This window comes from Dromaius novaehollandiae, chromosome 1, assembly GCF_036370855.1.
Source record: "Dromaius novaehollandiae isolate bDroNov1 chromosome 1, bDroNov1.hap1, whole genome shotgun sequence".
NCBI classification, from domain to species: Eukaryota; Metazoa; Chordata; class Aves; order Casuariiformes; family Dromaiidae; genus Dromaius; species Dromaius novaehollandiae.
Genome location: NC_088098.1, coordinates 210,684,446 through 210,697,530, shown reverse-complemented (window position 1 = coordinate 210,697,530; position 13,085 = coordinate 210,684,446). Strand labels below are relative to the sequence as shown.

Here is a 13,085-nt window from a genome sequence, read left to right as displayed (position 1 = left end):
CCTTACTGTATTCGAGCAATTCATCCCGGCTGAGAGAAATACAAAAACTCGGACAGAGACCCCTGGGAACTTGATTCCCAGTACTTGCATTAAAGCATTAGACATGACATCACCTCCTCACAAGATAGGAGCTCAATGTTTGGTGGCTGAGTATCTTCCCCCTTCACTGTGGAGATTAGCTCACATAAACTAAACATAGGAAAATAACAGCCAACCCTTTCCCTCCAGCAGCAGCCACAGAAAAGGCAAATTGTCTTCCTCGGTGTCACTGACATCACGGGAGTAGTGGGCGCAACGGGCTCTGCATTTAACACCACAAACATATATCCCACAGCCAAATTTATGATAGCTGAGACCACGATCCAGGTTCTCATTCCATATCTATCATCAATATTGACACTGGAATACCCCTGTGGTCTCCTGGCCAAAAGGAAACAGGACAGTTTTCTTGAAGAATTAATTAGTGATTACAGTCAAAACAAAAAAACAAACACAAATCAACCCTGACAACTCTTAAATCATTTGTACAATTTGTAGATTCTCTTCTGATTTCTTAGCTGTGTTTTACTAGCTTTCTAGTCCCTAAGAGATTTCACCCCTTAAATAACCCACAAGTTTCTAATGTAAAACTACACTGCAGTGAACTAACATTTGGGTCAAGCTTTCTTATCCAATACAGAGAGGCACAAACTGGCACACAAACACAAAATTCTCTCCTCTGCAGTCACCTTTAGGTATTTTTGATCCTTCAGGCAGGGCAGTGTTACTGTGTTCATGTTTATAGATACAAGAGTTATAACTGACTGAAAACATGTACCTTTGAACAGTAGGTGGGAAACTGCACCTTGGAGGGGTCATGTACTGACCTACATCATATGGAACATATCTACATCATGCTGCTGAACAGCATAAGAGAGACTCCTGTCCTACAAGCAGCATTGTACCTGCTGTACAAAGCTGAAGAGACACCTCATCAATAGATGCTGAAGTTCTCCATGACGCCCTCATCTCTCTCAAAACTTGGTTCATCAGTTGTGATCGAATGGCCCTCAGCATTTCAACCCTTACTTCCCACATCCCTCCACCCATAGCCAACTGGGTAGTCAGGCCAAACATACAGACAAGCTTCTCAGTAGAAGGGTAGGTGTTGCCATTAACCACTGGACATTATGTCTCCTACTTCAAGGGAGACATAATGAACTGATGGCTGATGACGCATGTACCACCCATTCCCTCCCATTTCTGCATAAACACACACAGACACACGCATGCACAGAGCCTACTGGAGACAGAAAAAAAGAGAAATGATCCAACACAGCTCCTTCAGCTGCAAAGAACAGACCCTGCAACATACAGACATGCAGCACCCATAAATCAGGCACAGACTGCAGCTCTCTGCCATTCCTGATCCACATCATCTGTTGCTTTTTGAAAGGCAGAAAATGCTGTTTTTTCCCATACAGAGGAAATAAATGCACTGCAAGAAGTGCACAGACAGCACTGAGATGCAATTCCCAGCTCTGTCCATGGCAAGACTCCCTGGTACATCAGAGATCATCTGTCTCAGCCAGTCAGTGCGAACGGGAATTTGCACGCAGTCTGTCCCACGATTAAAAAGATGATGGTTGTAGCCTGGCCTTCTCACTCCATAGGCTTCAACGCCAGCAGGGAAGCTTGTATTTTTACAGAGTAAGTGACAGATAAGCTTTCTGCAGACTTAGGCAGACAACATCATGCTATTTCCATCTAGAAGATTTTCTTCACAATGGTAAATGATAGAAACTTCCTTTACAAAATGTAAACAACTTAAAGTTTAGATTTTGCCTATGCTGAATGAGTCCCATAAATGCATGATGGAGGCCAGATACAGCCTACAGGGCATATGCTTGACACCTCCAGCCTGTATGGACAGGAAATTGATATAAATAGTTAGCCCCATTTTGGTCCCCTGAAGATATAAATAATCTTGACATAGAGTGCTCAAGCACAAAGAGTCATTTGTAGACCACCCAGGAGACTTGCATTTAAATGACCTTTCTTTGCTTGGACAATCAATTAGACTAATGTTTATTTCAAGAGTTGCAACATTTGTTCTTAAATAGAAGCAGCTCAGAGGAGGCATGTATATAATCCCACTTACTTGTTGGTAACTGCCTGCATAAACTCATCAATCAGTTCGTCGTATTGTTTCCCACGAACCCTCTTGTGTTTCAGTCCAATATAGAGTGGATCATTCAGGAGAGCCTAGGACACAAAGGAATTCTGTTGACAGTGTCTCTTCCATGGCCGGAGGGAGATTTATGCCCTAGCCTCCCAAAACGTTTGTCTGTTTTAGTCATATTAGTTTCATTATGTACTGAAAACCACTTTACACAGCTCTTCCAGATCATAAGGCAGATCCATGACAAGGTAACTTGTGCTACAGACTATCTTTTTGTGGAGATACAGTTGGAGGAACTTAGTGTTTGTTGGACTACAACAGGAAATGAAGCTCTGCATCCCCAGAACAGAAACAGTCTACCAAAACACTCTACCAAGGTGTGTCTCTCACTAGTAGTGATTAAAGATGACCTTGTGCAGGGAGCGTTTACTGCTCAATCAGTTCTTGATTTCTCACTGAAGGAAGGGTGTTGACCAAACAGTGCTTTGAGCAATGAAGCTCGCCTGCAGTAACCTGAAATGACCCGTCATTGAGGCCTTCAGGAGCTAGCCCAGAGCTGACCAGAACCAGTAATCAGCTGCTAGAAGGTTCCCGTGCCCTTTAGCTAGCACTTAGCTCTAGTTATCTGCAGTTGTCACGGCAGAATATTTTCTTAACACAGATCAGTTTATTTTCTAGCTCCTGCTGTGAATATAAAAAAGGGCCATTCCTCCAGCCAATCCACCAGGTGTTAAGTTAGGATCCGTATGTCAGGGTGTTAAGTTAGGATCCATATGTCAAAGGGCTGGCTCAGCAAGGAAACAGCAGTAACTTGGGGAAAATCACAGGACAGACAGTGGCAGGAGACAGGTGGGCCAACACCTCAGTGAGTCACTACAAAGCAACTAGAGCTCCCTCCTGATTCCAGGAACTGAATCATCAAAGTAAGAAGAGGACAACCCATCACCAGTCTATTGTCCTGTAGCCAAATGGGCTTGAAATGTTGGTGGAACTAAAATTAGATCTGTTTTTCTAGCCACAGCTATTTTCCTTTAACAGGAAAGATAAAAGAGGTTTTTGTTTGAGTTTGATACACTAACTCTTCAGGGGCATGAAACAGAAAGCAGACTCATTTGTATTAATTCACTGGTTGTTCATACAGCTCTAGGGCCTGTTTGCAGAGTATAAAATTCTCTCACAGGTGAGCTCAGCACTGACAAAATGGTGATGATAGAATGAGTTCACACCTGGTGCAGGATGCTTCTGGGGTGTGCTTAGGTTTGGGTGAGGCTGGATTTCTGCACATGAGAAAGCCATTAAATTAACTAATTAATTGTATTGTGAGGGAGGCTTATGGTCAAAACACAGGTCTGGAAACTGTGCTACTCCTACACCTTAATCCCAGCTCTGGAAATTGCTTCCACAGAGAAGCTCCTGGACACATAAACTACATGGCAACTTGGACAGGATGAAACTATCCAAACCTCGGAGACTGATCTTGGAAGTCCTTTCTCTGATACCAGCTACTCTTGAAGACACCTAAAAATCACCCAGTGTGCTGCTCTGGATTGTAGTGTCCCTTTGCATACTGAGGTGGAAACAGATGGTCATGCACGTTCAGCAGTGAGTGGGGAAGCACCTGCACCCAGGCCCCTCATGGACTGGCCACTGCACCAAAGAGATACAAGAATTCTGGGACCAGAGACAGAAGAGATGATTGGGAACCTCATGCTAGATGTCATCTGTGGCCACTGATTTTGTTTGCTTTCTTTTCAAGTGTCCAGTATGAGAGACCTGGGGCTTGAGCCAAAGAGGTCCTGAAAATCTAGCTTTCCAATGAGTGTCTGAGAATGTCAGGCACCCATGGAAGTACCTCTTCATACACAAGCTCAAAGCTTTTATACCCCAGATTTGTTATTTCTCTCAAGAAACATGTTCGGTTCACTCAGGGTCAAGTGAGACACAAGTACATTTTACAGCCATGGATAAGCCCTGGCCATCACAAATAACCATAGGATATTCATTAAAAAAAAAAAAAGACACCCTCACAGATGTCCATTCTGGCATTGCTAAAACGCTGCACTTCAGCCTTTCAGAGCCAGAGTCATACGGCAAAATTCTGCAAATAGACGGAGTCCTCCTGTCTGGTTACCATGTGCAGTAAAGTGTGCAATCTGACAAAACACTGAAATTAATCATCCACAAACTACCCACCAGGGATTCTCCATTTGCTGGAATACAGTCACCTCCACGCAGACACGGGCATCTGTCTGTTTCCTCACAATTACCACAGGAAGAATAAATCTGTATCTTCCTGGCTGAAATCTTTTAATTCACCTTGCCATGCTGAAAGATGGCAAGGCTTCCAACTGGCAATGCTCTGAGTCTTCTAATCATGGGGCCAGAAGGTTATTCAGTGTTTATTTCAGTTTCCCACAGAAACAAAAGCTTCTTGACCATTAAACAGCAATGCAACCTGGCCACTTCCCTGCAGTGCTGGTCTAGCCATCGTTTGATCTTGCATGTCTCTGGCTTTGCTTCCACATTTAAGGACCTGGCCTCAGAGTTAAGCATCAATCTCAACAATTCCTCCCCCTGTCAGATTCATGAAAAACTCTAAGTCTTACCTCATTGTCTGTGCCAACATCCAGCAGGACAGGGAGACACTGTTGTGGGTGAACTCCACCACAAGCCGTGTACAAAGCGAGCTTCCCCACTGGGATACCCATGCCATAACTTCCTAGATCTCCTAATCCGAGAATCCTCTCTCCATCTGTCACCACGATAGCCTAGGAGGATCAAAAGAGACCACTGTTGCCAAGGCTCTAGTAGCAAAACCAGCTCCACTGTCTTCATACCAGTGCCATTTTGCAGTTGCATTGTGCAATGGATATCTGTTCCTTCTACGTGATGCCATTTTAATTAGCTATTGATGATACAGGGCTGTTCATTTTGGGGGAGGAGATAATGTGACCGATGGGTATGCTGCACTCAGTGTGGGAGTACAGCAGTTCTGCTTGCCAACATTGCAGTTGTGTGGTAGCAGACCCCAGTAAGCATGGCTCTTTGTGCACTCCCAGCTGTACAGTCAGAAGCTGCATAAAAGAGATCTGGCTCTGATTTTTCCTCTCTTTCGTCACTGCACTACTAGAAAAAGAGCTCTGTGCAAAAACACCTTTGCTCATGAACAGCTTTTGTGGAAGTAACCAGCTCATGTCTTCACACTCCTGTAGAGTAGCTGTAGAGTGGCCAACAGAAAATCAAAGCAAAACTCATTATAACTTGCTCCTCTTGCCCCTGGTGTCTCTGACAGCAGTAGTGAGATAGCACTGAGTTTGCAACAGATATGACCCAAAATGGGGAGGGGAATAAGGAAAGCACACAGACATTCAGAAGGGTAGAAGAAAGGAATAGAAGCAAAAAGAGTAGAGGGGGAATTGGTCAATGGTTACTTAGGAGATGTCTACACTGCAGCAGACTGTTGACTGCAAGGCAGGCAGACAGAAGTCGTTTGCACTGTTAGCAGCATGGGCTGCAGAGGAGCCGTGCAAACCCACTGGAGGCATATGCACCAGGATGTCAGTCCATGCACTCCCCTCTCATCTAGACAAGTTCATCTAAAGCCTTTGGTCAGGGCTCTTCTCACCAGATGCAGTCATTTACGCTGCAAGTGTCTTCACCAGAGCAAGTCATCCTGTGCTCCCTTCATAGTCAGTAAAGAAGCAGAAACCATTAAGGCACAACTGCACTCATCTCTGTGTTGACACCTAAAATAGACTAGATTCACTCTGCCTCGGAAGTATCTGTTTCACTCTGTTGACTATAAAGGGGGCTGAGGGAACCTTGTTCACATGCAGGGGCCATAGATACCTCCACTTAGTGGAGAGGTCTCTACACCATGTATTTAATATTAAACCTTTTTCCCACCTAACTGGGAGTTAAACAATTGCCATTTAACTCTTTGTGCAATTGGCCTTCTGCATTTCAGCAATACTGTGATGTGCTACCTCACCCAAATCTCTGTTCTGTGACTTCCTGCTTTTCTCTTTACTGTATCTTTTCCTTGTGACAGGAAATAAAAGCCTGCTTAACACTGTTCAAATTAGAAGTCCAAAGCTGAGCTATGCAACCCACACTTTACATCATCCAGACTTCAGGAGGCAAAGGAACAAGAAGCTCTGACAAAGGTTCACATATTTTAGGTCAACTACTATGTATGTTAGTTTTGTCCCCAGGGTCAGGCACTCTTGTGGGCAGCTCTGAAACCCAGTAAGAACAGGAAGATACTGGAGTCCATTCCCACTGTGGGAGAAAAGCTGTAAATACAATAACAAACCTCAACTTTCAATGCTGTCACAGCACTTCGGAGAACAGAGCGCTCACATCAAATAGATTACTGGACTGCGGGTGACTCAAAAGCACAATCTAGCTTGGATTTCAAAGGAGAAGACTGTGGAGAAGTTCTTTATTTGCTGATCTGCAAAGTTAACGCCAAACTTAGGACACACACATGCATGTGCTTCAGCAAGAAATAAAGAGAATGACAGATTAGAAGCTCACCGATACATTTCACCAGATGTACTTTGTTTTTGGGGGTATAATAAAGATATGCTAGGATGCAGAAGCATTTCCTTGTTTAAGAGTGGAATAAACCTCTTTCTCCATTTTCCTGTTTCAGTGTCCTCTCCTGCCTATTTCAGATGATTAAAGGGAGAAACTTGAAAGGACTTAAACTTTTGCACTATGGCTTCATGATGAAAAGTCAGATGCTTTTATTCAACATAAAGTATATACGTCTCCCAAGGATATTTTCTGCCTTAACTTAACCTACTGCTTGTAATGGGAGAAAAGAATTACACTAAATTACATTGCATAGTTCAGGACTAAGCCTGAGGAGAAATCAAAGATACACAGTGCACATATGCATCTATTTTGCCTTTTACATCCATTTTGCTTTTTAGCCAAAAAAAAAAAACAACCCAAACCTCTAGTAGTTTTAGAGTGGTAATGTGCGCGATATATTCCAGGGTTGTAATGCACATAATAATAGTGACAATCTATATGTAACGGGGATTATTTTGAAACAGTCCTGCTATACTCAGAATATTTGCTGTTGTGCTGTTGCCAGTTTCTTGTCACTAGGAGTTAGAATTCCCTTACAGCGAACCTTCAATGAAAAACCTATTTAAACTAAAAGGACTATATACCTGTTCTTAGGCTAGAGGTTGAACATGCCCTTCTGGGGTAGACTCATAACCATGACAGTAATACCCGTATTCTCCTCCATTTTGGGATATTTTCATATTTGTTTTTCCCTCTGAGTCAATGAGAAGTGTTAGCCAGTGATGGGAAAGTCTCTTTTTTGGGTGGGCTCCATCTGTTTCTGGGTGTGCACTCACTTCTTCTCCACACCCAGAGGATGCAATTGGGACTGGAAGGCAGTAATTGGAATATGGAAAACAGCGACTGCATACACTGGGACTGGTTTATCCTGAAACTGATGGAAAAAAATTCAAAATTCTAACTATGTAGAGAATATTTTTTGAAAAAGAGTTAAGCATAGCCTGAAAACTTCTCGATAGCACTTGTACACCCATCAGAGAGAGTACCTTTCTTCAGTCTTAGAAGTGGTGTGCTGTATAGGTACCAAAGCTCTCGAAGGTACAGAACACTTAAAAAATACAGGAAAGTAGAAAATACAGCATGAAAGACATTTGCTGCTGTGTATATTGGAGGGAGGAACTTGGATTCATATTTGTTTATAGTTCTTTGGATTCAAAAAATAAAAAGCAAAGTTGCAGTGGATACCTGACAAGCACATTAAAATTATGTTTTTAATCAATCACCACCACACGGTCAACACTCAATAAACAGGACATTAATCTCTGGCTGACGAGGAGAAACTCTTCTAGCTGAACCACCAGGAGGAGAAACCACTCCTAACTGAACCACCAATGCTAACTAAATCAACAATTAGAAACCTGTTTTCTACCTTTTTCTGTGCTACAAACTTGATGACTCTGGTCAAGTCTTTGCCTATAAGTTAGGTGTGCAGTTTAAGCCAATCACCTAGCCAATTTCTAAGCTGCTTTGATAGCTGATGTGGAGGGACAGAAATCTCCACAGTGTCTTCTCCATCCAACACCTGTTTTGGTAAGGGATGAAAGATGTTATCTCTCTTTGAAGATGCTCATCTTCCTCTTCATTGATCACTGAAGTAGTATTAACAAGTTGAGATTAGGCATTGAGTCTTTAGACAGCTGACATTAACTGAGATGAATCTGGACCATAGGCTGTACTCAGTCACGCGCTGTAGGCGAGTAGCTCAGTACTGCAACGCCTAAGGAGGAGTGATCTAGCCCAGCAGAGTGATCCAGAGCACTAAGCTCACCTACAAGCTCCCTGGGCAATGAAGAGAGGTAAGTGCCTTTGTTATCATTCCCACCTCTCTATATTGATCACACAAGCTCAAGCTTTCTAGGAAGAATTGATGCTCTGCCTTTAGCCCACCAACAGAAAACAGTATGTTCAGGGACTAGTCTGAATGGCTCTATCTGCCTGAGATTCAAAATACTGAGTGTACTTCTCAGGATAAGCATCCTGTTGAGGGAGGGAGGGCAGGCAGGCCAATCCCATAGCCTGCAGGGTGGCACACTTGTCTATGAACAGGAGATACAACTTCTAAACTCTTGTCCGCTTGAGGTGGTTTGAACCCACAGCTCCCATTCCCCAGGACAGCCTTACCACAGTGCTATCTTGCATGAACCTCTGCATCTCTCCTGCTGTAGCTGGGCCACAGTGCAGAAAACAGAAAACAGAAAACAAGATTAAGGAATGAGAGAGAAACTTAGCAAGAGGGAGGCACTGATGAGAACTGCGTGCGTTTTATCCAATGTCTCTTCCTGGCAGGATTCATTAGCAACCCTGGAACAGACACACAAAAACAGGCTGCCACATGAATATGCTCAGAAATGGCCTCCTCCTTGCTTGTTCTACTTCTGGCACTGTGATTCTTCCAGAGCGGTCACATCAGAGCTTGGCTGAGGCTTTGCTAACCTCGGCAGAGCACTCTTCCAGCCCTTCCAGGCAGGGGAACCAGGCCTATGACCCAGGTTTCCCATTTCCGTGGCAAGTGCTGTTGCCATAAGGCTCTAAGGAACCCTGAAGCAAAATGTGGGGCAGTGTCTCCAGCTATTTCTTCACTGTCTTTAATGGGACTTACTGCTGCCAGTATTCAGTGTGTTCTGAGCTTGTCTAAAAAATGAAGTTCCTCCAGGGACTTAGGTGCAGTTCAGGTGCCTCCCTACTTATCTCAAAATCACAATAATGCTCAAGTGCCTACCAGTTCAGGCATGGAGAATTCTGTGTACAAACATATATGGAAACCTGCAGTCCAAAACAGAAATACTGATGAAATTAATTGCCTCTATGGTCTGGCAGATTGGGAAAGTAGATAGTCTGAATCTCTTCCACGGATCACTGCACTTCCTACGGTCTGTTTTGGGTGCCAGAGGGGGCTGTTTCAACAACAGTGTTCAACCTTTCTGTGCCAGGTTCCCCAACTGCAAAAACATCTCTCTTGGCCATAGGGAGTTCTGCTAACAATCCTGAGTCAGAAAGAACTGGAAATACTGAGATCTTTGGACAGAGCAAGGACAAAATATCTAGTCTGCATTTTTCTCCCTGGTTCCAAAGGCAAGGTTACAGGAATATGATTACTTCTTCTGGAAACATGTTAAATACTGTTTCTTCTTCTTAGAAATGGAAAATGTTTGCAAGGTTTTCTCAGCTTTGTTCCTGGGAGAAACAGCTGAATGATATGAGACTGAAGTTCTGTCCACAGCCAGGGGAATTCCCAGGCACACATATTTTCAAAATGATGAAGGAGGTGATTGGCATGACCTGTCTTTAGTGTTGACTTTATTTCATGCCAGGGACTTGCCTGCCCCTAAGCTTTAGTGAAAAACACTTCAAAAGATCACTTTTTGGGTGGGATGTAAGTAGCTTTTTCAGCTGCTGGATATCAAACATTATCTGGAAAGTTGGCAGTGTTCTGGAGGCTGCATGACTCACTGGATTTGGGAATGAGTCCTACAAGCAAGTTAGCTACACATATATCTTAAGAGCCTTGGTATATCTAAAAAAGTTGCAGGTTAGCTTCAATATCCATATCTTAGGTCTTGGCCAGGGCCCCATCCTGCAAAAATTTATTACAGTGCATACTTTTTATTGACCAAGGTCCTGCTACCTTTGATAAAGATGGTTTTGAGCTCATACATGTTAGAGTCTCTGAGGTGCAATTGCTGGCCTGGAAGCTCTTTGAGGGAGGGAATATTTCTTATCTTGTCCTTTTAAACAGCAATTCTGTAATAATGCCAAGCAGTTCCATTCAATATCACATTTTGCACTCAATTCCCTATAGTTTCCCCATCCACAGAGGACATGACACATACCTTAATATTTTCTTCAGGCCAAGAGTTTAGCATTGTCGCAATATGTCCTTTGTCATGAATGGTGATAAACAACCCCCTAGGAAAGAAAAGGAAAAAGAAAAGGAAACCTTGTAAAAAAATCAGTAACTCTAAGATAAAATAAAACAAGTAAAACTTGAAAATGCAGGGAAATAAGCTACAGAGCACAAACACAGGCTATTCACTGGCATGTAAATGAGACCTCTGGGGATAACTAATACCAAGTTCAGTTTTCATTTCAGAACACCAAAGCTCAAGATCCTTAATGGCAACTTAATTCAACAGTCAGGTTGACAAGTCATCCCACCTTTGTGAAATTTGTTTTGGGGAGCAAACTTAGACTTATCCCAAAAGAACTTTCTTGTTAAAATAATTCTGCTAAATGTAGGGGAGGCTGATGATTTTACTTAAAGCCTTCTTAGAAACTCTGTCACGAGAACCTTATTGCTGGCAGTTCAAACAATGAAAGTATGATTTTTCTCATCCAAGTAAGGATGTTAACCATGAGGATGGCTACTTCAGAGCTACTCATCCCTCTCTAGTCAGAAGAACTCTGAACACTTCTAAGCCCTTCCAGAGTTTGATAATCTGACCTGTTTTAGAGATCTACCCAGAATGAGCTGAATCATGTTCCAGAAACACCTGTTTCAACAGATTATATAGGGGGTCTAGACAACTTCTTTTGATATTAACAACTATACTGTAGAGAGCTACAGTTAGATCCAAGCTGAGCAGGTTCCTGATGAGGTGGAGTAGTCTCAGGAGCAGGACACCACTCTGGGATTGAGGAGGGCTGGGTTCTTGTCAAGCCTTTGCCATGCTATGCCAGATGATCTCAGAGAATACTGTTTAGCTCCTTAAAACTGTCTGCCCTCTTGCTCTTTGTCTCCAGGGACTATTAACATTTCAAGGGAAGCTTGTCTCACTCTGTTCATCTAGCCTCGGCTCTACAAGTAGCTGTGGCCTTGGGGCTAGAACTGCAGTTACCCTTACAAGGACGTAAGATATTGAGACACTGGCTGTCCACCATATAGGTTTGATATGCATATACAACTTCATTCAGTAACTCCATACCATACCTTGTCAGTAAAATCAGTGTTGACTAGTGCAAAGCATTCCCCATGTGTACCCCTTGTAATAAGGGCATTTCGATCAATATTTGCCATGGCCTTTGCCTTGACCAGTCCAAACTTGCCTTTATAACACTCTTTTTTTACCTGATTATCTGACTCCATTTTTTCGACACCTGCATTTGCCTAATGAAAAACACCGAAAATTATGAGAAGTGAAACAGAAAATTAAATGTTTGGATGAAACTTCAGTATGAGGTATTGCAGTAACAATACCTGATGGCATTAAGGTTAAACTCTTCTCAAAACAAAGGTCATCACTGTTTAAAGAAAATGCCATCTTTTTAATAAAACCAGGACCTGGAAGACAGCACACTTGGAATGTGTTTTAGATCAGCAGCTTATTTTTCTCCTGTTTGCTGTTATAATAAAAAATAGTATCCTTACCATGGATACTTCCAATCCCAGGATAATATTATTCACATTGACTAATCTCTGCTCAGCTATTTTGGCATTTTAAGCTCCATTTTAGCAGGGGTGACCCCAAAGCAGCAGCCTCCTCCATATGCCTCTCACGGTAAACTGCTTATGTTGCTCATAGAATCCTCTAATGAGCATAAATCAAGGGCTCTGACTTGATGACTTCACCTGGAAGGCTGAGGCTCCCATTTTCCTTGCCTTATTATCTGATCAGAAATGCAGGAGTTATGCCAGTGACTACTATTGTGCTGGAAAGCAGCTGGAACACCGGAGAAATGAGTGTTTGATGCTTACATGTCCCTACTGTTGCTCAGCCCCAGTAAGTTCAGATCAGGTCATGGTCTAGGTTGTAATGTGAAATATCAGCTAGAAAAAAGCTCATTTTTAAAGGAGCCTGAAAACAACTTCCATTGTAAGTCCATACTAGTAATGAATAAGCAAACAAAATCGGACTTCTCTCTCTGGCGAGGACTTCCCTCATATGACTCTTCTAGGAGGGCTTCGTCCCTCCTAGATCTTCCCACAGCAAACTGTGGGATCTTAATGAAAAAGCTCAACTTGGAAAACAAGAAAAATAAAACAGTGATGCCTTTTACACTAATCAAGTCTCAATCACACGGAAAGATCAGAACTGCGAGAAAAGGGAAGTACTGGTCCCTTTATTCAGCATAATTCTTTAAAACTGTGCCCAGTAACCAACAAATTAATCACATACACATGGCCTACCTCAAAGGCATTATTCTCAGAGGTTAGTCTCCATAGAAAGGAGGTACTGTACTGCCGCCTTCTACATTCAGAAAGAACTCAATAACCAGGGATTAAAAGCACAAATTAGCAACATCACTGCAGTTATTTCAAGTTACAATGTTTTTAAAAAGGATGCTACTGCTTTAATGTGGTATATTCTGAATATAATAAAGATGC

General features: G+C 42.7%; 1 protein-coding gene across 3 annotated transcripts in view; it reads right to left on the bottom strand.

Annotated features, from left to right (window-relative positions):
- Positions 1-13,085, bottom strand: part of ME3 (malic enzyme 3) — a 125,631-nt gene that overhangs the window by 32,647 nt on the left and 79,899 nt on the right. For all 3 annotated transcript variants that reach the window (XM_064505160.1, XM_026106069.2, XM_026106068.2), the window contains exons 4-6: positions 10,594-10,669; positions 4,768-4,929; positions 2,141-2,244 (exon numbers count right to left, since the gene is read on the bottom strand). In XM_064505160.1, coding sequence (XP_064361230.1) covers positions 2,141-2,244; positions 4,768-4,929; positions 10,594-10,669 — 342 coding nt within the window. The remainder of the gene's footprint in view (positions 1-2,140; positions 2,245-4,767; positions 4,930-10,593; positions 10,670-13,085) is intronic.